At 41.1% G+C, this 26,740-nt stretch overlaps 1 protein-coding gene across 1 annotated transcript in view; it reads left to right on the top strand.

The window, feature by feature from the left end:
* LOC142310953 (uncharacterized) overlaps positions 1-26,740 on the top strand; it is a 246,321-nt gene that overhangs the window by 31,990 nt on the left and 187,591 nt on the right. Inside the window, exons 4-7 of the mRNA XM_075348828.1 lie at positions 6,558-6,608; positions 19,600-19,635; positions 21,110-21,136; positions 21,993-22,028. Of these exons, the coding sequence (XP_075204943.1) occupies positions 6,558-6,608; positions 19,600-19,635; positions 21,110-21,136; positions 21,993-22,028 (150 nt within the window). The remainder of the gene's footprint in view (positions 1-6,557; positions 6,609-19,599; positions 19,636-21,109; positions 21,137-21,992; positions 22,029-26,740) is intronic.

Raw genomic sequence — 26,740 nt, 5'->3', positions numbered from 1 at the left:
CTGCTGGACATCTTTTGATTTCAAAGGAAAGTCAACCTGATGAGTCTTTTATCTGCTACACTAAAGCGGGCTTTACACGCTGCGACATTGCTAGCCGATGTTAGCAATGTCGAGCGCGATAGTAACCACCCCCGTCATACATGCAATATTGTGTGATAGCTGCCGTAGCGAACATTATCACTACGGCAGCGTCACACGCACATACCTGCTATGCGACGTCGCTCTGGCCTGCGAACCGCCTCCTTTCTAAGGGGGTGGTTTGTGCGGCGTCACAGCGACGTCACACGCCAGGCGTCCAATAGAAGCGGAGGGGCGGAGATGAGCGGGATGTAACATCCCGCCCCCCTCCTTCCTTTCGCATTGCCGGTGGAAGCAGGTAAGGAGATGTTCCTCGCTCCTGCGGTGTCACACATAGCGATGTGTGCTGCCGCATGAACGAGGAACAACATCACTAAAAAGATTAAAATGATTTTTTGTTTCAGGACGACCTCTCCGCGGCAAACAATTTTGAGCATTTTTGCGATCATTTAAGGATGCTCAAAATTGTCACACGCTGCGATCTCGTTAATGAAGCCGGATGTGCGTCACAAACAATGTGACCCCGACAATAATTCATTAATGATATCGTAGCGTGTAAAGCCTGCTTTAATTTCCGTGGCTGATCACTTAGTCTTTTGTCTTCGATGTTGCACAATTACTTGGTGTCTTTAATGCTGAGAAATAAATGTAAATACTTATCCATCATAAAATACCATAAGAGAGGCATCTGAATGGCTCCACATTTATTCTGCAGCAGGACAATGAACTCAAACATATAGCCAATGTCAAGACCTATCATCTACGTAACAAAGATCTAAAGAACACACAGAGTCCTGGAAGTGATGATATGGCCTCCACAGAGCCCTGATCTCAACATCATCAAGACTTTATGGGATTATAAGAAGAGACAGAAGGATTTGTGAAACCCTACATTCACAGAAGATCTATAGGTGGTTCTCCAGGACGTTTGGAACAACTTCCCTGCCAAGTACCTTCAAATACTGTACCCAGAAGACTTGACCTTTGATGATGTTTTGAAGGCAAAGGATGGCCACACCTGCCTTAATTATTTGCACAGTACTGTAGTTGTTTAAATATGTTTTGTAGTTTTCCACATTTTCACTCGCCACTTACTGGCTCAAATGTGATGTTTTTGGCTCATTGCCTCAGGTTACGATCTATTGTTTCCACTTCATTTTTCTGGTTTACCATACTCAATCCCATCATTTGGAGTTATAGGTGGTTGTCACTTGGAGCTAATTAGAAAGGGTCAGATTTGATGGAGTACAAAATAAAATGTTCACATGGGTGAAGACTTTCTTCTCAGCAGCTTGATGAATGTAGTAGGTGGAAAACAGACAGGAATAAATGTCAGCAACAATAGAAAATGTAGCCTGCAACTAACATGGGCATCTCTTGCAGGCAAGCTCACACTTACTACACCAAAGAGGAGCACATAGGGAACAGCCTGTTCATAAAAATGTAATTATACATTGCCCAATATCAGTGCAAGATAATAAAACACAGACATTCAACTTATATGTAGATTAAACCTAGATCTAAAGAAAACTAGTGATCCATGTAATAAGTAATGTAAATGAAAATTGCATATAAGATAAACTAGCTTATTCTAAAGCCAAAGAAGCTTTGCCTTGGGTGTATTTCAGATCCACATATAATCAGCCTAAGCCACAAGAAACTGACATGAGTTGTTATTGCTTACACGTAAATCAAAAGCAGTATGGTTTGTCTTAGACAATAAATCTGTGAAACCACATCCTGATGATTTCTTCCCCCTGTCCGTCCATGGAATGCTTCGCTTTGTATACAGCTAGCTCTGTTTTCAGGTTTCTAAGTGCCAGAATGAAAAGGTATGAGAGATTACAGATGTGACCCTTGTCATTGACTGCCATTGAGCAAGCATTAGCTTACATCCCATGGAAATACTGTCAGATGTTCTGATTGACTGATAGTTTGTATTGTGCACATGTTGCCACGGGGTCTATGAAAGAATCTGCTTTCTCTGCTAGTTTCGCACTGTCACCCAATCATACGGACATTCCATGAGATAGTCCTCAACCTTCTGGGGCTTTTTCCATAGGTGTACAGAGAAATGCTATAGCACATGATAAGACTTATTGTCACTATGGAAGTATATTCTTGGCAGAACAACGCAATTTAATGGATATTATACTCAAAATTATTCTGCTTCACAAAATTCACAGCTGCTAAAGCAAACAAGATTTTAGGGTGTATAAAAAGAGAGATTAGATCCCGTGATCCCAACGTATTGTTACCCCTCTATAAATCACTTGTAAGGCCACATCTGGAATACGGGATCCAGTTTTGGGCTCCACATTTTAAAAAGGACATTCAGAAGTTAGAGTCAGTTCAAAGGCAGGCAACTAGACTATTACAAGGAATGGAAGGCCTCCCATATGATGGCAGATTGAAAAAGTTAGATATGTTTAGCTTAGAAAAAAGACGTCTCAGAGGAGATCTCATTTATATGTATAAATACATGTGTGGTCAATATAAAGGACTGGCACATAACTTATTTCTTCCGAAAACAATACTAAGGACCAGGGGGCACTCACTGCGAGTGGAAGAAAAGCGATTCCGACACCTAAATAGGAAAGGGTTCTTTACAGTTAGAGCGGTCAGACTGTGGAATGCCCTACCACAAGAGGTAGTAATGGCAGATACTATAACAGCTTTTAAAAAAGGGCTGGATGATTTCCTCAGTACACAAAACATTGTTGGTTATAAATGACTTAGTGACTAAGGGGCACTTTGCACACTGCGACATCGCAGGTGCGATGTCGGTGGGGTCAAATTGAAAATGACGCACTTCCGGCATCGCATGCGACATCGCAGTGTGTAAAGGCTGGATGATACGATTAACGAGCGCAAAAGCGTCGTAATCGTATCATCGGTACAGCGTCGGCGTAATCCATGATTACGCTGACGCGACGGTCCGATGTTGTTCCTCGCTCCTGCGGCAGCACACATCGCTGTGTGTGAAGTCGCAGGAGCGAGGAACGTCTCCTACCGGCCTCACTGCGGCTTCCGTAGGATATGCGGAAGGAAGGAGGTGGGCAGGATGTTTACATCCTGCTCATCTCCGCCCCTCCGCTCTGATTGGCCGCCTGCCGTGTGACGTCGCAGTGACGCCACACGACCCGCCCCCTTAACAAGGAGGCGGGTCGCCGGCCACAGGGACGTCGCACGGCAGGTGAGTGTGTGTGTGAAGCTGGCGTAGCGATAACTTTCGCTACGCCAGCTATCACCACATATCGCTGCTGCGACGGGGGCGGGCACTATCGCACTCGGCATCGCAGCATCGGCCTGCGATGTCGTAGTGTGCAAAGCCCGCCTAAATGTAGAACTGGTGGAGGAAGGTTGAACTAGATGGACCTAGGTCTTTTTTCAACCTAAGTAACTATGTAACTATGTAACTATGCAAAAATTGACCATCATAACCCAATATTGTCCCAACACAAATAAATGTGCAGGAAAATACTAAAGAATTTTAGCCTTAAGGCTGCTTTACACACTGCGACATCACTAGCGATGTCGCTAGCGATCGCACACGTCCTTGTCGTGCGTGCATCACGGGCAAATCACTGCCCGTGGTTAACAATGTCGCTAGTACGCGTCACACATACTTACCTTCCTAACGACGTCACTGTGGCCGGCGAACAAACTCTTTTTTAAGGGGGAGGTTCGTGCGGCGTTATAGCGACGTCACACAGCGGGCCACCAATAGAAGCAAAGGGGCGGAGAGCAGCTGCATTAACGTCACTCCCACCTCGTTGCCGGAGGACGCACGAACGCTGTTGTTCGTTGTTCTCGGGGTGTTACACGTAGCGATGTGTGCTGCCTCAGGAACAACCAACAACCTGCGTCCAAAATGAGCAACGATATTTGGGAAAGGAACGACGTGTCAACAATCAACGATTTTTGCCGTTTTTTGGATTGTTAGCAGTCGCTCGTAGGTGTCACACGCAACGACGTCACTAACGAGGCTGGATGTGCGTCACGAATTCCGTGACCCCAGTGATATCTTGTTAGCGATGTCGTTGTGTGTAAAGTGGCCATTACTATATGAGACATGTAAATGGAAAATAATCTGCGGAAATTTCACATTTTTTTAAATATTAGTTTAGATTCATTAAATGCTTTATAAAGCCCAACATTCTTACACCCCCCTCAAAAAATGACAGCTACCTGTCTGATATATGCAAAGATAACACTCCTTTTGTATCTATAGGGTGATTAGGATCACATAGACACATTTTGGAATCAGGAGCTTTTTGGTGCATTCAATGCCATGAATAACTATACATACCCTGTGAACTTTTCTACATTATTTCACATTACACCCACAAACTTAAATGTAGTTTATTGGGATTTTATGTGATATTGCAACACAACGTATCAAGTATTTGTGAAGTGTAAAGGAAATGATACACGGTTCTCTTTATATTTTCCTGAAGTGCATTTGTATTTAGCACCCCCTTCACTGAGTCAATGCTTTTTCTGGCCACCTTTCACTACAATTACCACTGCTTGTCTCCACCAGCTTTGCACATCTAGAAACTGAAATTTTTGCCCATTTTTCCTGCAAAAAGGCTCTTTCTGAGTGAGATTGGCTGGAGAGCATCCATGAACAGCAATTTTCACGTTTTGCCACAAATTCTCAATGGGATTTAGATCTGAACTTTCACTGGGCCATTTAAACTCATGAATATGCTTTTCTCTTAATCATCCATTGATCTGGCAGTATGTTTAGGGTCTTTGTCCTGATAGAAGGTGAACCCATGTCACAGTCTTTGCTGCTTCCAACAGGTGTTCCTCCAGACTTGCCCTGTATTTAGCGCCATTGATCTCATACCATCAACTCTGACCAGCTTCCCTGTCCCTGCTGATGAAAAACATCCCTACAGAATGATGCTACCACCACCATGTATGAAAATGGGGGAGGGGTTTTCAGGGTTATGTGCTCTGTTAGTTTTCCACCACAAGTAGTGTTTTTTGCTTTAAATCCAAAAACTTCTACTTGGTCTCATCTGACTAGAGCACCTTCTTCCTCATACTGTGTCACCTACATCCCTTTTTGCAAACTGAAAATGGGTCTTCTTATGGCTTGCTTTCAAAAATGGCTTCCTTCCTGTCACTCTTGTTTAAAGACCAGATTTGTTTAGTATATGACTAATAGTTGTCCTGAGGACAGATGCTCCCACCTGAACTGTGGATCTATGAAACTCCTCCAGAGTTATCGTGGGCCTCTTGGATGCTTTTCTATTTAGTACTCTCCTTGCTTGAGGTGGATGGCCATGTCTTTGTAGGTTTGCAGTTGTGCCATAGTTCTCCCACTTTTGGATTGTGGATTTAACAGTGCTCCATGACGTGTTTAGAGCTTGGGCATTTTTTTTTATAATCTAACCCTTCTTTACTCTTCTCCACAACTTTATCTATGACCTGTCTGGTGTGTTCCTTGGTTTTCATGATGCTTTTTATTCCTTAATGTTTTCAACCAAACCTGGTAGGACTTCCAAGACTAGAGGGGGCTTGATACAAATGCACATTACAATTTGCAGATTTATATTTTTTAAACATTTAGAAAACCCATGTATCATTTTCTTTACAATTCCTAAATACTTGCTACTTTGAGTTTGTATATCACATAAAATCCCAATAAAATACATTAAGTTTGTTAGTGTAATGTGAAAAAATATCTATGAGTTTGTGAGTTATTTTTAAGGCATTGTATGTCAAACAGACACTACAAAAAAGCAGTGTAGATAGACCCTAATCTCCTCCAAGGATAGAGTGGATTAACAAACTTAAAAATAAACAGGTTTTCCCATAAACAACAGTTATGACTTTATCCACAGAATATGTGATAAGTGTATGATTGCTGGGGTCCGACCAATGGGGCCCCCGACAATAACAAGAATGGGTGTGCCTGAGTGTCTGTGTGATTGGAACAGCTGTGTGCATGTGCTTCATTCACTATCTATGGGATGTACAGGCTCAGCTATCTGTCAGTCCAATACACTGTAAATGGAGCATTGGCCGCACATGGTCATTACAGCTCAGTTCACAAAGAGAACTTGGATTCCTGTTCTCAAGATCAATGGGGATCACAGCTGTCACTCAGATACCACGGTGATCTTACATTTATCTTCTTTCTGCAAGATACATTGTAAATGTTTTTGAGAAAATCCTTTTAAAAATCCTGAAATGTTTTGATAGCGGGTTTTATCAATTGCAAGTTATGCAATAGGATGATATTAAATGTATAGAAAACACTAATGGAAAGTTCTAATATATTTGTTTTGTTATTTTGTTTCTATTCTAATATTTCTTCCATTCTTTTCTGACTATACAGGAAGCTTTTCACTTTGTGCCCCTAGACTGCAACCTACCTATTCTGTCTGATTTCCTTTACTTGACTGTCTGCTCCTCTGTGTTGTCTCACCTTATTCTTTCTATCTGCTATCTTTCTGCAGGGAGCTCCAGGAGAACCGGGCATGTCTGTTATAGGACCCCGTGGCCCTCCTGTAAGTTTCTTGGTTCTACAAGGCAACACTGTACTAAAATATTACAATATAAGATTTTTGAGCGTTCTCATTTATTATTTATTCTTTACTTGTTTAATTTTTAAGTTATTATCCATTATTTCCTATTCAATAGATATTAATGCTCTAAATGATCAAAACGCACAATTTGAAATAAATAATTGAAGGCATTGTCCAGGTATTTAGCTTAGATATTGATGGCCTATCTCTAGTATAGGTCATTAATATCAGATTGGTTGGAATCTGCTCTATACACCGTGTAGTGGCTGTTCATGGGTACTGAAGCTCATCTTCCATTCAAGTAAATGAATGCTCAGCTCTAGTACCAGAGAGGTGTTTATTTTTTGCAAGAAGGTGAATAATACAGTTTACAGAAAATCTTATCATTTATATATTCTTAAAGGGGTTCCTGGAAAAATGTAATAAAGTAAATAAATAAAATAAATAATATAAATTTAAATGTTAATCATTTTTTTAAATATTTTAATTTAGTAAAAAGGTATTCTTTATCTACTACACTTTGTGAGGATTTCAGAGATGGCAACTGCCATAAATCTGTGCAGCCTGTTCTAAATCTCAGAAGACAAGCAGTAAGACAGACTGTGTGAAGCATGAGAATGACGCACTAAAACTGTCAGGCTGACTGAGATGGATGTTCACTCTCAGTCAGCTAAAGAAAATGTTTAGCTTCTCCTTTAATCAAATCTGCTTAGTGTCCTGTCAGGTTGACTGAACAGAGTAATGTAAGGTCATGATGCCTGACAGGATGCTACTCTGACCTGATTTCTGTCTCAAGCAGATATTCTTTATCTAGCACATCTTACTGCGTGTCCTCTGAAATCAAGGATGGGTTGTGATTGATGGAAGTTGCCATTTTTAAAATCCCAGAAGAGCGCAGTAGATAAAGAATACATTTTTGCTACATAAAGGTATTTAGAAAAATATTTAATATTTAAATGTGTATTATTTACGTATTTATTTATTTTTTTATTCCATTTCTTGGATAACTACTTTTATCGTAAAGGCTAAACAAAGCAAGAGTAGCATATTTTGACAGATGCATTGATGTATACACATCATGCTTCAAAAGAGCTTCAAAAAGTTACCAAAACAAAATATCTTCAATTTCTTCACTTTCTTATTGTAAATTGAAAATATCAATTATTGAGCTAGAACCATGAAGTATTAATGTCATTATGGACTCACAAATATCAGAAATCTAGGCTAGACAGATTTACCATGTGCAGCCAGTGATACAAAATTATAGAAAAAATTATAGATTCATTCTGTCCGTTCTATTTATGTATGGTTGACATGTTAAATTGTTTTTTTTTCCTGAACTGTTGATATAGCATTGGAGATAAGGGAAATAGCTTTACCTGGACAAAGAATTATGTGTGAATGGTGGGGAGAGTATTGACATTTTTTGATGGTTGGAATATAAATCAGTTTCTGTATCATTGGCCACATCTCAATTGTAACTAGTTTGTAGAAATTGGTGTTGAAGGCTGCTAGTATCCATGCTGTGTTCCTCGGATAAGGCTGAGTGTCAGAGTATGGCCACTCGGACCAATATTAGCCTATGTGTCAGCACACATGAGCAATTATTTTCTCAGTCCTAATCGGACCGAGAAAGCAATCGCAGCATGCTGCCATTGTAATGCGAGACTCTTTCTCTCACACCCATTCAAGTGAATGGGGCGAGAGAAAGATTGCACTGCACTCGCGGTACACTGGTGTACCACGAGTGTAGTGCGAGTATGGCAATAGCCGGTTACGGAGGAGAGAGAGGGAGATAAATCCCTCCCTCCCCTCCGCAGTGCTGGCCCGCTCCTCCTCAGTGCTGGCCTGCCCCTCCTTAGCGCCAGCATGCCCCTCCTCAGCACCGGCCCGCCCCCCGCAGCTGAGGTCTGCTCACACAGTCGGATCTCAGTCACAGGGAGAACTAACATGAGACTCAGCCCTGCTGTACTGCCAGCGTCAGCCGAGTGTCATGCAAGGGGATCGCAGTAATCCCCGTGTGGCCCCAGCCTATAGGACAGGATGATATTGGTGCACAGAAGCTAACGGCATTGTGCTTTTTATTAGATAATGTCTCCGTACAGGATGAGGATAAAATAAGATTCTATTTCCCAACATGCAATATAAGGACTTGTACATTTTCTTTTATTTTTCCCTTAGGAGCAACTGTAATTTTAGACTTATAACGTCAATTATGCACAGGAAAGGGACTTTATTTATAATGCTTTAAGTAGTATTCCTTTAAAAAAAAAACTTGATTTAACTTACAATCACAAAATATGGTTTTCATAATTGGATCGGGCTGTGCTTTTTGGAGATGTGACAGAAAATACAACTGCCTCAAGGGCAAGACACAAGACCATTAAGATATTAGCTAGCAGACCTGTGTGAATAATGCTTGTATTGTGAGCGGTAGGCAGCAAATCCCAGAGGAAGCCTCCACACTTTCAGGCCGGTTACTGAAGCTTCCGTGCAGTTGAAGCAAAGGACAATCAGTTCTTCCGCACTTTTTTAAGACATCTACGTCCTACCTAAGCAGGAAAATAAAATCTTTTTCTGCTCTTGGCCCGTTTCCCCCTTTCCTGTTGGTCTCACAAACATGATTATTGAGCATATTTTGTCTATGAACCACTAGCTCTTTATTTATTATGTGATTAAAACCTTTTTTTTTGTAGAATAGAAATTAAACTGGCGGTAAAAGAAGATTTATTTGTTGCTTTTGGTACCACGCCAGCTAGGACCAGAAGCTATTAATTTCATTCTGATATCACTATGTACTCAGGGTTGTAAATGTAGTAAGAATACATTACACATAGTAAATACATCACATTTAAATAGGCCGTCATATTTGATTACAGGAGTGAATGAATATAGTTTTCTGTGATTTTTGTTATTTACTGTTTGCAGGATTATTTCCATGTCCAAAAATCCTTAATCAAAGATACAGAAAGTATTCTACCTCCAAAAATGAAATAATTCTTTCATAAGTGTTCAGAAAGTATCAAGCTCTCTCACATCATGAAACTAATGAAGAACAGTTAAAATTACGTCCAGATTGTTTTCTGCTTGTACTCATTACCAGCCGAGACTTTAATCCTTTATGTCATAGTAAGGAAAGTAAGGAAACCAGAATCACAACCGCTTTACTGTGGGCCCCCATGACTTGGCAAACACAAATCTCAGTCATATGACTGGTGAAAATACAAGCGAGACACAAATGTCTTTACTACAAAGCATTTGCCTGCTTAACCCTAGAAAGCGCAACCATAGAAATCTACCATAGAAAACAAGCGACCTAGCAGGCCTGCAAGGCCCTAGGTATGCGTTCTAGGGTTTAAGTGGCTATCCAGGACTTTTTTCCTATGTGGCTAAGAACTTACCAGCACAAAGTTTCAAACTACCTGCCTGTTCTGCCCTGTGATGATTTATTCCTACTCTTAAGGCCACGTCTCACTAAGCGACATCGCTAGCGACATCGCTGCTGAGTCACGACAGCGATCTCGCTAGCGATCTCGTTATGTGTGACATCCAGCAACGACCTGGCCCCTGCTGTGAGGTCGCCGGTCGTTGCTGAATGTCCTGGACCATTTTCTTCAAAGGCGGTGTCCTGCTGGGCATCACGCATCGCTATGTTTGACACTGTGTGACAGGGTCCCAATGAAAGCAGAGATCGTTATACAGGTCGCTACTGTGACCTGTATCGTTACTGAGTCGTTGGTAAGGTCTGACTGTGTGACATCTCACTAGCGACCTCCCAGCAACTTACCAGTGATCCTTATCAGGTTGCATCGTTTTCGGGATCGCTGGTAAGTCGCTAAATGTGACGGGGGCTTTAGGTGGTGATTCTCTTGCTTCCTTTGGCCTCACGTCAACAGAACATCTCTTCCTTTTCTGATCTGCTGAGTCAAAAGGACGTCACTGCCAACATCATGCTGAGTGACAGCTGGCTCCCTGCAGTTAGGCAGCGGAGATCCAGCTGTTAGTCAGCATGACATCAGCAATGAAACCTGTCAACAGAGCAGAGCAAAAGAGAAAAAGCTGCTTTGTTGAAGAGATGACACCGGAAGCAGGAGACTTGCCACCTGGAGAGGTCCATGACTTCCCTAAGCCTGAAGAGATCGGCAAAGGGCAGAACAGGCAGGTAAAATATCTGCAATAAAGACTGGCAACACTGCAATGAAGATGTTTGTGATCGAAGAAATGACAGTAGTCCCGACAGTGTAAAGTAAACCTCAGCATGGAAAAAGACAAAGTAGGAATATATTTTATTTTGATCTGGTAAGGAAGAAGAACAAATAACATCCAACATTTGAACCAACAAGTATCTTTAATAAGGACAACTATAATGGATGTAAGCATAATAAAAATACATATTAGATAGTTATTATATCGGGTCATACAAGAAAAATTAAACATACAAGATTAAAACAAAAAGAGGGGTTGATGCTAGGGAAAGGATAATGGAGAAGGTAAGAGGGAAAGGATCAACAAAGGATGAAACATGGACTATAGAAACGCAAAGATATTAGGCATTACATTCAATCATAATTAGAGATGAGCGAACCTGAGGTTTAGTTTTCAAACTCAACACCAAATTTATAAATCAAGTTTCGGGTTTGGGGTTTGGATGCTTTATGTGCAAACAAAACTCGTGCAAGCAACGCTGTATTCAGGTAGGTTCTGAGCTCAGCCCTGTGCAAGCCGATTGCAGTGTTTGAACAGTGCACACTGGGGGTAACAACAGTGTGATCTCATGTAGTGTGCAACAAAAAAAAAGTTTGAAAAAGCCTGCCCACCCTCCCCCAGAAGTGATCTCCTTATGGCTAACTGAATGTTCGGTGGAGACACAAACTGCCAATCAGTGACTTGCTTCGGGGCTAGGGTCAAGCTTGAGCCTGTAGATCTAGGCTCGTTTGCAGCCAGCAAACCAAAAATTATTAGGTCAGCTTAGTTATCTGATTTTTGAAAGGATACTGTGGATGAGGAATGGAGGAAGGAGTGGGATTATGAAAATAAGAGGATATATTCATTATAGTAAATGAGATGTCAAATAATGAGATAGAATTGTTATGTATTGGATAAGTTTAAGAAATGTAATATATGTATGCACACATGCATATCTAAACAAAACAAATTGTATAATAGCAAAGCAAACGTCTTAACCCCACAGCAAGAAAAGCCTAAGTTCTTGGATAACCCCTTTAAAGACAACCATTGTAAATGCCCTATTTGAGGATCCTGAGTAGTGATGAGAAAACCCGAGGTTTGGTGTTTGTATCAAACACAGACTTTACCAAAAAAAACAGAGTTTGGGTTTAGAGTTGGGGTTCTTTATGTATGAACACCACTCATGCAAGCATCACTGTGCTCAGGTACACTCACTACTCAGCCCAGTGCGAACCACTTGCAGTGTTTGAATGGCTCACACTGGGGGTAACAACAGCGAGATTGGATGTAGTGTACATCCCCCAAAAAATTTGGACACCCCCCCTTCCCCAGAAGTGTCCTGTTTATGGCTGGCTGCTTGTGGGTAGAAACCCATATTGCCCAATTAGTGACTGGGGTTCAGGTCAAGTCCTGGGCCCCAAACCAAACTTTATCTATAGTCCGGACAAACCTCTCAAGCCAAACTTCCATGGGTCCGCTCAGTTCTAATCCTGGGGTAAATAAAAAAAGTCACCTATGTATTTTTTTTAGAGGGCAGAGGCATTTCGAATGGTGTCTCTTGCTTAGGGAACCTGGCATCTATGTACTGTATATTGCATTGATAGCTAATTAATTTCAGGATTGATTCTGTAACGCTTCATTTCCCATGTTGTGATGCTAAAGTTAAACACATGCCACAGTAATCTCCTGTACATTTCAGCTGATCACAGGTTTGACTGAGGTCCCCAATAGCAGGATATTTGTGATCTATTCATAGTTGAGGGATTCTTCTAAAAAAAACAGGATTGTCCAAAGCTGTATTTTTATATGGCCTCTGCTAAAATTCAGCCACAAAGACACAACTTGGGTACTATGGCTGCAAATGCGAGATTAGATTATATATTATTTTTTCATGTACAGTCATGGATAGGTTAAACATTTATGTATGGGATTCATACTGTATTACAGTACAGTGGAACCTCTGTTAACGAGTAACCCAGTTAATGAGTATTCCGCTTAACGAGCAAAGCTTGCTGTAAATTTGTAACTCACTTTATCAGCAAGCTTTGCCGTAAGAGCAAAATACTCACCACACACCCTTCCGGTTTCGTACATCCACCGCACTCTGACCCTCTCTTACAGTCAGCAAAAACACACACAAACAGGCACAAACACACACAAATACACACACATTATGCTCACCTTACCTTCCGTTCCATCGCCGGCCTCACGGTTCTTGTAGTTCACCGCTACAGGATGTGTATCGGTAACCTTCGCAACGAGGGAGAAACTTCCGCTGTCAGCAGCTACTCAAAGGCAGTGCGCTGACCAATCAGAGGAAAGCGGCTCCTGCCTTTGACATCAGCGCTCTGGCAGTGGAAGGTTCTCCTCCGTAGCGATGGTTACCCGATACACATCCTGTATCGGCTAACTGCAAGATCCAGGAGGCCAGCAGGGGAACAGAAGCTAAGGTGAGCATAATATGTGTGTGTGCGTGCGTATTTGTGTGTGTTTGTATGTGTTTGTACCTGTTTGTATGTGTTTGTACGTGTGTGGAATGGCACAATAGGGGACCAGGATGGGACATTTAACAAGTTGTGGAACGAATTGTCTGCATTGCAATGATTTCCTATGGGGAATCTTGCTTTGCTAGATAAGTAACTTGGTTAACAAGCACACTCCCAGAACGGATTGTTCTTGTTAACCAAGGTTCCACTGTATATTCAACTTACCAATATCCAAAATAGCATTGACATTTTCTAACTTGGCACACAAACCTTGATACCGCATAATATCTTGATCATGACAACTGGTTTGACTTACTTAATTTCTTCTACAGTACTTTCAGTATTCTGCATTAAAGGGGATCTTTGTCAGGCTGCCAATAGGGGGAGCTGGAGTTCTGCAGGGAAAGATACTATACGGAGCTGAATAATCAATTAGGGGAACTCACAGTGGGTGCTGGTGCCGTGTCTTACAGCATCAGTAAAGCTGGGTTTACACACTGCAACATCTCAAAGGACATCGCTGTAACGTCACCGGTTTTGTGACGTTATAGCGACCTCCCCAAGTCTCTGGTGAGTCGCTGGTGAGCTGTCAAACAGGCAGATCTGGCCAACGACGCAACAGCGATCCGGACCTGCAGAGCGACCTAGCTGGTTGTTGGGGACGTTGTAAAGCAGCTTTTTGAAAGGGAAGTCGCTGTAAAGTCCGCTTTACACACTGAAACTTTCTAGCGATCATGCTGCACAGCGAGAAACAAAGGACCTAAGAATGGTCCTGAACGATTTGTAGCGATCACAACTTCACAGCAGGGGCCAGGTTGCTGATGTGTTTCACATACTGCAATGTCGCTGGGGAGGTCGCTGTAACGTCACAAAACCGGTGACGTTACAGCGATGTCGTTTGCGATGTTGCAGTGTGTAAAGCCACCTTAAGAAAGCAGAAGCGGGGGATGGTTGGGCAGGCTGGGTCATACACAGTACAGGGAGATGGAAGAACGTGCATAGGCGGGGTTGAGGTCAGTACCAGAGGAAGCAACTGAGTGGGGAGGTAGGAGAGGGGGGGAACAACCGGGTCTATTGTGGGAAGGAAGGAGGTGGGACAGAGGAATGGCAGAATGACTAGGGGATAGAACACAGACAGAGACCGAGGGCACAGAGAGGGGACGGATCAGGATCACACTTACAGGGACCAGCAATCACAGGCAAAGCAGTGCTAAGCTTTTAGCCGGCACTGGTTCACCGGAGATGACAGTATTTAAAGCATTCATGCTCCGGAAGTGAGGCCCGGGAGAAGGCTCCGCCCCCTAGCCATATGGATGGGGAGGCAAAACCGTGACAATCTCTAGTGAATACAAGTTATCACCTATTCACAGAATAGAAGATAACTGATTGATTGGCGGATAGAAGATAACTTATTGATTGGCAATTTTATCTCTATTAGAATAGAGCAGCAGTGTGCATGCATGACTGTCACTCTATTCATTTGCTATGGGGCTGCCGAAGAAGATGCTCATCTTTTTCTGGATTTTAAGATATTTTTCTGCATCATAGCATAGTTAACATGTTATTTATTAAGTTACAAAATGTATAATGTATCAAGAGATAGGCATTTCATATCATGTTTAATATCCCTATCTCCTGTGAACAGAGCTCGGTCTTCGAATTGACATGTTTGCTACCTGAGCAGAAGGATCATCCTCCTCCAAGATTTCATCTCCGACCATTTGTCTTGAATTCATTATTTAAGAGCAGCTAATTCATGACAAATGGGTCTGATGAGGATTACTAACAGAAAAGTATAAACAGCTAGCTTCCAGATGAGTGGAGCTCCATTTATGTAAGCAATTAGCCTGTCTTCCCTATGGGTGACATTGATAGTGTTTACCTCAGTTCATGAAGAAATAACGAGAGTAACGTAAATAAATGCATTAGGCAAGTACGCAGGGCAATGACATTCCTAATAAATATTGGATAGACTGTTTACTCTCTTGTTATATGCACAGAAAGTGATTACGATGTAAACTATTGAAATTGTTGTAAATTACTACAATAATACCTATAATATCACTCCTACTACCAGGATTCAACATCTCAGAAATTTCTAGGTTACTTACAGAATATGCCATGAATGTCTGATAGATCTATCTCTGAAATCCACATGTATTTTGAGAAAGGCCTCCTGGCTTTTGCCACTAGGAATGGAAAGGTGGCCTTACAATCACGGCTCGATTCACTTGTATAGAAGTAATGAAAATAACCAGCAGGAGACAAGAGCAAAATGGTAACATTGTGAAGAAACTGCAGCTGAGAAGCCAGGAAACTTCCCTGATTAAGGAGGATGTTACTATTTTGTTCTAGCTTAGGCTACTTTCACACATCCGGCTTGAGCCCTGCGGCTCAATCCGGCTGTGCAAGCTATGCAACGGATGCGGTGAAAACACCGCATCCTTTGCATAAGTTTTTCCCATGCGGCCCGCCCGGTTTTTGCCGCTTGCGGCACGCTACTGAGCATGCGCAGTGGCAAAAACCGCATGCGGCGGCCGGATGCGGTATTTGCCGCATCGCGCCGCATCCGGCCGCCATAGGCATGCATTGAGAGATGCGCCGCATCGGCCGAATGCGGCGCGATGCGGTTTTTTTTGCCGCACGAAAAAACGTGCCAGGCAACGTTCCATCCGGCCGCCGCATCGGCTAAATCTGCCGCATGCGGCAAAAACCGGATGGAACGCAAGGCCATGCGGCACAATGCGGCACTAATTAAAGTCTATGCAGGAAAATCGCAACCGGCAGCAAAAAAAAACGGTTGCGATTTTCCTGCAAAGTGCCGGATTGTGCCGCAGAAGAAAAACCGGAGGTGTGAAAGTACCCTTAGGCTAAGTCCTGCTATATCTGTGATATCCTTCTTGTTTTAAAGTAAAAAATCTTCATGGAAATGTGTCCATGCTAGAGTAGGTGGTACAGGGAGCTACATATCTTTTTAGTTGTCCCAAGAATAAAGTTAATTTTAACACTAGAAGTCCCAGAAATTTCGAGCTCCCCCCTGAAGTCCCGAAAGAAGGTCAAATGATAAATACAATAAACTGAATAGAACTAACTAGAAACTAAATGGCTAAACTCAATGGAAAACAACAACCTCCTGTGGTACGACAGTAATGGCCTTAATTACAGAACAAAAGACGGTGATTATAGGATGTTAGCTAAAATCCTTCAGGTCATTCGACCCGTCTCTGGGTTCCAAAGGTAGAAATGTTAAATGACCCCTCTCTGGTACTTCTAGTGTTAATAAATAGATCTTGGAATAATAATTTATACAATAGTATGTGTTTTAAAAAAAAATGTTCCAGTGCTGAGATAATGTTATATATGTGTCCCGGCTACAGTATGTGCTGTGTAATGGCCGTGTCTGACTGTACAGAACATGGTCTGATCATACCACAGCTTCTGGGCAGGGGAGGTAGTAAAAACAAGTATACAGACATAACCATACTGGATCACAAATTATTCTTTTTTTGAGGTAAAACATTTTTTAACCTCTTCACGACCCATGACGTACATGTGTGTCATGGATCGTGTGAGGTTAATCCCTGCGGGCTGCGGTGGGCAGTCTGCGGCGATCCGCACACATCAGCTGATTTCAACAGCTGACATGTGTGCCTGCTAGTTGCGAGTGGAATAGCGTTCCACCTGCGACTATTAACCTCTTACATCTCGCTGCCAAAATCTGGCAGTGAGATGTATATGCGCGCAGTCATAGCGATGACTTACCCGCCCTCATCGGAAGTCATGTGACTTGATCACGTGACTTCCGGTTGTTGCCATGGTAGCACATGGTCATGTGATGACGCCTGTAGATATCATGAGTCACTTGCTCTCAATGCCAGCAGAGGGCAGTGTGTGAGAGTAAAGCACCATATCTGCAGATCTTAGCTGTGTAGCTGTGATCTGGAGAAATGGAAGAGCGATCAAATTGCTGATCGTTATAGTCCCCTAAGGGACCTAGTAAAATAAAAAAAGTTAAAAAAAAGTTTTTCAAAATTAAAAAAAAAACTAAAAGTTTAAATCACCCCATTCTCCCATTGAAAATGAAAGGGTTAATAAAATTAGCAAATACACACATACTTGGTATTGCCAAACTCAGAAATGCCCAAACTATCAAAACATAAAATCAATTAATCTGATTGGTAAACAGTGTAGTGGCGAAAAAATTCCAAATGACACAATTACGTTTTTTGGTCGCCGCAAATTTTGTGCAAAATGCAATAACAAGCGATCAAAACGTAGCATATACGCAAAAATGGTACCTTTAAAAATGTCAGCTCAAGACGCAAAAAATAAGCCATCACTGAGCCATATATCCAGAAAATTGAGAACACTATGAGTTTCGGAAAATGGCGCACAACGTGCACCACTTTTTTGGGACAAATTTGTGATTTTGTTTAACCCGTTAGATACAAGTAAAGCTATACATGTTTGGTGTCTACAAACTCGCACCAACCTCAGACATCACAGTGACACATCCGTTTTACCATATAGTGTATATGGTGAATAAAATATCCCAAAAACAATTGTGCGAGCGCACTTTTTTTGCAGTTTTTCCACACTTGAAATTATTTTGCTGTTTTCCAGAACACTATATGGTAAAACGTATGGTTATGTTATCCTAAAAGTATAATTGGCAGCTCCATTAATATGAATAAACTTGATTCCTTAGGAACTACTTAAAGGGTTTGCCTAGTACTTTAATATTGATGACCTATCTGTATAGGTCATTAATGTAAGATGAGTTGGGGATTCAATGCCCGGCACGCCCACTGATCATCTGTTATCACGTAAAACGTGGACCAGCATGGGTGGGTAAATTGCCCTGTTTGTAGATTGCTGCAGTACTGCACATCAGTTCTTTATGAAAAGATTAGGAGCTGATGTACAGTACCTGACAGCAGCTGCTAAACATTGTAAGCAGCTGTGCTGTCCTGCCTCATACATTTTTCACATTTGGCTGCCATCAGAGGTGAAATCAACTCAAAGGTGGGAGCGCCAGGTTGTGGACCTGACCAATCTCAAATTAATAACCTATTCTAAGCTATCCTGTTGATAGGTCATCAATGTATGGGTGTCTTAAGAGCAGAAATTCTTCAAAAGCCACAAGTTTTTATGAGAGAGTTGAAGAGTTTCTCCTTTGAAAAATATTGTGTGAATATATGGTAAAAGAGCTGGAAAGCTTCTTTCAAGGGCTTGGCCAAGACTATTTTATTTTTTTTATTACTATACGTCCAAGAAGTAATAAGCAGGTAGTTGCTAACTACTTATTAGTTCTCCCCGGCACAGATCTCCGTCACAGACTGCTCCTGCTGATCATTCTACCGCTTCCGCTGATGTCACATCAACAGAGGAGCTATTCTGGGATACTCTGTCAACGGGGCGTGACCGATGTTGTCATACTGATTGACAGCCAGCTCCATGCTGCATGACTGTGGGAAACTGGCTGTTAATTAGCATGACAGCGGCAGACGACAGAGTGGCCCGGAAGAGGAACAGCTGCTCAGTTGACACGAAGCAGCAGAATAGCCATGACCACTCGGTGCACAGTAGAATAGGTTAACAACTACCTGCTTGTTAGAAAGTAATAAATTAAAGTAGTCTGGGATAACTCCTTTAATGATAACAGGTCTAGACAAAACTGAGGACAAATTTATTTTCTGAGCTAGACATATATTTTGCTAAAAAGACACTGAAATCTTGGCTTCGAAGCACACACAATTGTGAATGTTGCTCTTGACTCTAAAACAGGCTGTAATTTGTATTCTAAAATGTAATGTATTTTGGCGTTAAGATTAGAGATGAGTGAACTTGTGGAAATTCGGGTTCCCTGGGTTCAGTGTTAATTTAGTTGAAAGTTGGGTTTGGGACCTGGACATGAACCCGGACCTTGAATGCCATATAAGTCAATGGGGACCCGAATTTCTGTGCTGCAAAATGGTCTCTCCCTTCTCTTCTCTTCTCCTCTCTGCCCCTCACCTCTCCGCTCCACAGCAGCCTTTCAACAAACTTGATCATACAAACAGCACCCGAACTTGGACACAAATATTTTTTTAAATCCATGTTCGAGTCCGAGACCTGGACATCTGCTGTTTGGTATGAACCTTGAACTTTACAGTTTAGGTTCATCATCTCTAATTAAGATTATTTTTGCAAAAACTCTGCAAAATTGTTAACAAGTGCTTTAGCTAGTTATATCTAGCAGTGTTTTAATGCAATTGATTTGAAGGCAACCTACAGTAATATCTAATTTCTTTTTACAGGGCCAGCCCGGAACGCGAGGATTTCCAGGTTTCCCCGTAAGTCATCACTGAAGCCAGAATCAATACAATTAATAAGTAGACAAACATTTGTTTTTTTGTCACTATAATATCAGGTACCTCAATCTAATTATATGAATGCATATCATGTGACTTCTTTCTTTACTAAGGAAATAAGGTCTCAATGCCTGCTGATGTTTTCTAACCATGAATGGTTGCTATAAACAATACTATGGTCAATAAAAAAATGTTATACCCAATTTTATATAACCCCATTTTATTTTTTGTGATTCCTTGCATTTATTGCATGATTGCATTAAAAAAATTAAGGAAATAAACTTTGGTGTGGTTAACCTCATTCCTTAATGTGCCCAATTATATTGAGCATGATGAATGATGACAGCTTTTTTATTGGCAAAATAATTCTTAGGATTTCTTCAAATATTTTACTCTTCATCTTGGATTAATGTAGTCCAGAATAAGTTTAAAGGGGTTTTCCACTACTTTTACATTGATGGTCTATCCTTAGGATAGGTCATCAATGTCTGATCAGCCGGGGTCCGACACCCTCAACCCCCACCGATCAGCTGTTCTTGATCCCAGATGCAGCAGCAGGAAGCGGGAAATGCTGAGTTTTGGCGCTGCTCCGTCTTCTCTTTATCGGCCAAGGCCAGTTACTTTACATCTGCCTCCCATTCTAATCAATAGACTCAGCAGCACTGGAACTGAGCATATCCGGCTGCCTGCTGCCGCCACCGGGACCGAGAGCAGCTGATCGGCAGGAGTGCCAGGTGTCGAACCCTGGCCGATCAGACGTTGATGACCTATCCTAAGGATAGACCATCAATGTAAAAGTAGTGGACAACCACTTTAAGTTACATTTCCCATTCCCCCCAAAAAAAGAAACAATAAATACATTTAAATATATGGTTTTTACACCATAAAGCACACAAAATATATTATTTCAATAGAATGTAGTCACATAGCTTTACTGGATACCTATACACATCAAAGGCAGCATAAGAAGATGTTTATAGTGCTTTTACAATGTAATTCAATGACCATTCAGTTGAATGTAAACCAGCAGGATATGCTTTTATTTGCTGTATGAAGAAAAGACACGTGTACATCAAGGCTAGGTGTTATTCTAGCCCCACAAAAATATATTACTCTGCTTTTAGAGACAACACCGTTCCTTACCAATAGTTGAGTCTATACGTTTCCAATGGACAAAAATAGCACTATTTCTGGGAAAAGCAAATATTTTTAGAAATGTCATACAATTTCTTTAAATGTCATGTTTTAAAGCTGCTGTCATCATTTATCTTCAATGGGAAAGTCATTGCTCTATTGTCCAGTGAAGCCAGGGCTATAAGTAAATTGTTGCTTTTGGTTTAATACTTGATTAATACATATGTGACATCTTCTGGGTACACAGCTCAGCTCCCTTCTATATGGTGCCTAAACGGTGAGACCTATAAGTGTTCATACTTATCTTTTATTTGTATTTCAGGGCCCGATAGGATTAGACGGCAAGTCTGTAAGTGTCTTAATTGCTTAGTCAGTATATAAAGAATATGATAATAGTCATTTACGGTAGCAACGGTCTTCGCTTTTGGGAACTCCTTTTCCCAAACTTCTCACCTTTCTACAGTAACTTTTATGATAGACCTATACCCCCAAGGTTATTACTGCAAATATTGAGTATCCAAAAAATGTCACTTGGACGGTAGGGTCACTTAGTGGGTATGAAATTCCTCTCCAGAATTAGCACCATGACTGTGGCATCGCGTGTTCTCTAGGATGTTTGTTCAGAACAATTCTAACTATTTTACACTGCAGAGAGTGAAGTGTTTGCATGGCTTCTTCTAAACTGATCTCATCTTCGAGCATGATATATAGCTCACTAATGCTTCTAGCATCTAAACTCTTGACGCTTTGCATGAAGTACGACACGGTGCATACAAAAGTGAAACATTTCCGCTAACACCACTCTGGAAACTGGCCTCCCAGTCCTTGTCAATATTTACTGCCCTTTCTTCTGACGTTAACAAACCATTTTCTACCTTTCTGCAGCTCTCAGCTATAAGTTGTCACTCCATAAATAAGCTGCATAGCTCAGTCCTAATAACTCAAGTGACAAGGTCAGAGAGAAAGAGCACAGGACGCCAATTGTATTCTACCCAAATGAGTGAGGTTAAAATAAACAAACTGATTATTACGTGCAATACCTCCCGGTGACTTTCAGATTTGCACAACATAATACTGTCATCTCAGTGGAAGACCTTTAAGTTACATGTATTTGGAAATGTAAATTTAGCTGTCGTGGAGGGTTATGTTACAGCCACATATTTAACTGTGACCATATTACTTATGTTATGTTCTTCACATTTTAGGGTCATCCTGGGCAAAAAGGGGAAAAAGGTGATATGGTAAGTCTTTAAAAGATTTATCGGAACTGAAACTCTATATACACGTTGTGGTCCTGCATGTTATAATATTCCCTCATTCCAAAGAACATTGCATCTTGAAATTATTTTAGCTTGTGACCACAACTCTACGGAGTATGAAGATTATAAATAAAGAGAAAACTAAACATGAAGAGAAAGTTCTTACATATAAAAGCCAGAAAAACTCACTGAGATATGTAAATTTTGTGATCCTGACAGATCCCTACATACAAATTGCACACTCAAAGTAAAATCGTTCCTCACTTGATGTCCAAAGGAATGGTTCATTTTGCTATATATTGTATTAACAATACAATACATGCTCAACATTGAAATCATCAATAATGGAAAGTCATTGATTCATGGAAATCACAGGATGGATTGACATGTTAATGAAATGGAAATGATGAAAAAAGGGAAGCAAAATTTTCAAACTATCTCCATTACTTCAGTATTGAGTATGAACATCACAGCAAGAAATCCCCACACTTACATTCTTTGGCTGCTATCACTAAGGCCATGCTGAATGTACTTTTACAAATCAAGATCCTCTGCTGGCAGCTCCCTTTGAGATAACTGACCAATGACGTCCCAGATGTGCTCAATGGGAGACGATTATGGAGAACCTGCAGGCCATAGGAGTACATCTAGGCCATAAAGGATGGCCACAGTAGCACAAACAACATGTAGCCTGGTCTTTGCCTTGTTGAAAAACAGCTCATTGAAAACTTTCATATTCCCAAGTGAAGGCCTGATCATGGCAAAGCTCACGTAATCTACAGGCCAATTTCAGCCTATCATTGTATCCAATACAAAAGTGCAACTCATTGTTGAAGTGGATAGACCTTCATTCTAGTCTTCATTGGTATCTTGCTCTGCACCATGATATCTTTTAAAAGCGGTGGTGTGAGATCAATGGAACACACTAAAGGCCCTGTCGCACACAGAGATAAATCTTTGGCAGATCTGTGGTTGTAGTGAAATCATGGACATATTGTTCCATTTGTACACAGCCACAAACCTGGCACTGATTGTCCACAATTTCACTGCAACCACAGATCTGCCACAGATTTATCTCTGGGTGTGACAGGGCCTATAGCTGTACATCTGGCTCCTAGTCCTATGTTGCAGTAATGGTTTGTGTAGACACTGTTTTATGTTGCAGGCTTGGTATAATCACTCATAGTAGGAAATGTAACACTTAGCGACATTTTTTAAATCTGATGAAACCACTATGAAGAGTCCTTCACAAGAGAATGTCACACAAGTGCTACTTTCAAGATTTTAGTGTGGAATTGCATAATATGTAGAAGCAGAACCCCTCTTTTCTTCAATGCAATTACATTAACAGATCAGAATCATAATGGTTTAGTTGTACAACAAATGGCATGGCCACTTCTCTAAGGGTCCCAGGAGCCACTTTTTAACACAACAATTCCAGGCCGCATGTCATTTTTGCTACTGTGAGCAGGCTGCATGGCCTAAATGTGCTACCATGGCCTGCAGCAACTCTGGATCTGTCTCTCATTGAGCACATCTGAGATGTCATTTGTCGACAATTGCAAAAGTAACTGCTGGATCTTGATCAATTGCAGAGGATGATAATTTACATACCCAACTGAAGTCAGCATGGTAGAACATTCCTCAAGCAACCATCAATACCCTCATTAATAGCATAACAAGGCATGTAATGGTATATATTTCTTCGCATGGAGCTCATCATAATCGATACTGAATAAGTCAAGATGTTTTGAAAATTTTGTTTTCATTTTTTAATCATTTACATATCATTAACATGTGCTTTCCATTCCACAACTTTTAATTCTGGGTGTTGTCATTTTGATGTTGATGAGTGTATATACTACAGGTTTGGTAGCATAGGTCAAGTAGCATAATTAGATGGAAGTTCAGTGCATGTACAAAATGTACAAGTAGAAAGCAGTGGAGTATATGTTATGTAAGTAGAGAGCAGCTCAGTATATGCCATGCAGTTATAGAGTAGTACGGTACATGTAGTACTGGAAGAGAGGCGTAGAGTGCATAAAGTATAGTAACATAGCAGTATTGTACATGTAGTAGAGTTAAAAAACAGCGCACTGCATGTAATTCAGGTAGGGAGCTATATCGTGTATGTAGGGCAGGTAGTGATTACTACAGTATGAGTAGTATAAATAAAGAGTGGTGCAGTACATTACATGCAAGTATAGAGCAATGTAGTATAAAAGCAGGATAGTATATGCAGTCTAGGTAAAGGACAGCTCCGTACAAAAGCATTAAAGTACTTGTAGTAGAGCATGTAGTATAGTAATATAATACTATAGTACATGTAATGCAGGTAGGGAGCAGAACAGTGCATGTGGTGCAGGTAGTGATTAGTACGGTATAAGTAGTAATCACCTGGAATGGCTTCCAATGAATATGATTGCCTCATCAAGAGCTCATTTGTAGAGTCACTGGCCTTGAGAGTGTTTACATCCATCGTGTGTGTTTTCCAGAGACGTAGCTACACAGTGCCATACCATGGTGAGCTCTATGCCACAAATTTTTGAAACCAGAGAATAGTAAGAACCACTCTATTAAGTAAAGAGTCTAACAGTCTATCATTAAAGGGGTTTTGCCATTCCATAGATCTTGGTATAATAATAATAAGTTTGACAATTGGATGTGTTAAAAAAAAAATATTCTTGTGCTGAGATAATCTTATAAATGTGTCTCTGCTATGTACTGTGTAATTAAACTAGAAAAGAGAAGCGCTGATAGGGTTTTACCAGATAAAACACACGGTTAGCAAATGGTAAATGCACTCACCGATTGAGGTTGTGAGAGGTCACAACCACCACAGATAGCATGAGATAATGGCAGCTGCAGCGGCCCCACGTGTTTCAGACTTCAAAGTGGAGAGGGAGAAGGGGTTAAACCCGCGCAATCCGCCAGTAATCCAGAAGGAGATGTTGATAAATTAAACAATCTTTTATTCCATGGGTCTACGCATTTCAAGGTCTAAGACCTCTTCTTCAGGACCAGTAAATCAACACTCAGTGTTGATTTACTGGTCCTAGACCTTGAAACGCGTAGACCCATGGAATAAAAGACTGTTTAATTTATCAACATCTCCTTCTGGATTACTGGCGGATTGCGCGGGTTTAACCCCTTCTCCCTCTCCACTTTGAAGTCATGTACTGTGTAATGGTCGTATATGACCATACAGGGACACAAGCTGATCATACCACATCTCCTGGGCTGGGAAGGATGCAAAAGAGTATACAGACAGGACAGCATGGGATTGCAAATAGTTCTTTCTTTGAAATAAAAGATTTTTAAAATAGGCAGAAACTTGGTTTACCTCACTAAAAAGTCATCTATGATCCTCTGCTTTATACCCTTGTGTTTCCTCCCTGGCGTAGGAGCTGTGGTATGATCAGACCATGTCCCTGTATGGTCAGACACGGCCATTACACAGTACATAGCAGGGACACATATATAGGATTATCTCAACATAAGAACATTGTTTTTGAACACATCCAATTGTCGAAATTATCATTATTCCAAGATCTATAATATCCCAGCCCTTTCTAATCATGCAGGAGATTGGACCAGGAGATCAGAGCCGCATCATTACATCAATTTAAGCTATAGAAGGGGCATGTTTTGTTTGCGTTGTAATGATGCCTGCTGGTTAGCCAACTCATACAAGGAGAAGGAGTTCACTCTCCAACTGAGAAATATCTGCTAAAATGAACTAATTAGGTGTCAAATACTTTGATTCCTAATATCTCTGCAACGGAAGGTTAAAAATTAAAAAAAAAAACAACAAACATTTTATTCCACTCTGCAGCCACTATTATATTATGTGTCCAGTTCAACATGAAAAATGTAGTGACAGATCTTCTTTAAATGCCTTTGAGGCTGTTATATATAGTTGAATATGACTGTTACTGTTAATCCGCGTACAAGAAAGCCTGACCCTCTAAGTTGTGTGATGTCAGACTCTATCTAGACTTAAACTGAGTGCATTTGTTTTATTCTCTGTTCATTTTATCATTGCATTCTGTGTGTGCCGTGTGTCTGTGGGAAGTGTTGAGTCATGCTAACAGTGTTACCGTCCTGTTAGACAGGGTAGTGTGTTGATAACTGAAGTGAAATTGTGTCTAGCAAGAGTGAGAGAGTGTCTAGCATAGATTATTTAGGGTCTAGTTTCCAGCCACTTGGGATAAGTTGCTGAAGAAACATGGCGAGGGAAGGCACTTTGTTACCTTATATAACCCTTGATTTGGAAATTGTTAGAGGCAGAACTGTAACTACAATAGGTGCAGGGGTTGTAATCACATCCGGAGCCTGGAGCCTAAGGGGTCTAAAAAGTCAATTTGGCCTATAAGAAAAGACCAGTGCTATTAAAGATTTGCAGTAATTTCGGATCCCATTGGAGCTTTTACGTTAAGGCCCATGAGCTTCAAGTTATGACACTGGTTAGAGGATACATCTGAAGTGGTGTGTTGCTCCATGTTATGAAGAGGATAAACCCTATTTCACTGTTTCTGGTTTTCCCACCCAAAATCAGTGGAGGAAGAAATCAACTTAGTTGAGTGTCACCCCATTGTGTCTCTATTCCAGAGAGACAAATCCACGAGAGAGGATGAGGAGAAGTGTACCAATGAGGAGATAGGGAGATGTAGTAACCAGGACATTGGTGAGTT

This window comes from Anomaloglossus baeobatrachus, chromosome 5, assembly GCF_048569485.1.
Source record: "Anomaloglossus baeobatrachus isolate aAnoBae1 chromosome 5, aAnoBae1.hap1, whole genome shotgun sequence".
Taxonomy (NCBI): domain Eukaryota; kingdom Metazoa; phylum Chordata; class Amphibia; order Anura; family Aromobatidae; genus Anomaloglossus; species Anomaloglossus baeobatrachus.
Note: the sequence above shows the minus strand (reverse complement) of the source record. Positions and strands in the feature narration are given on the sequence as shown.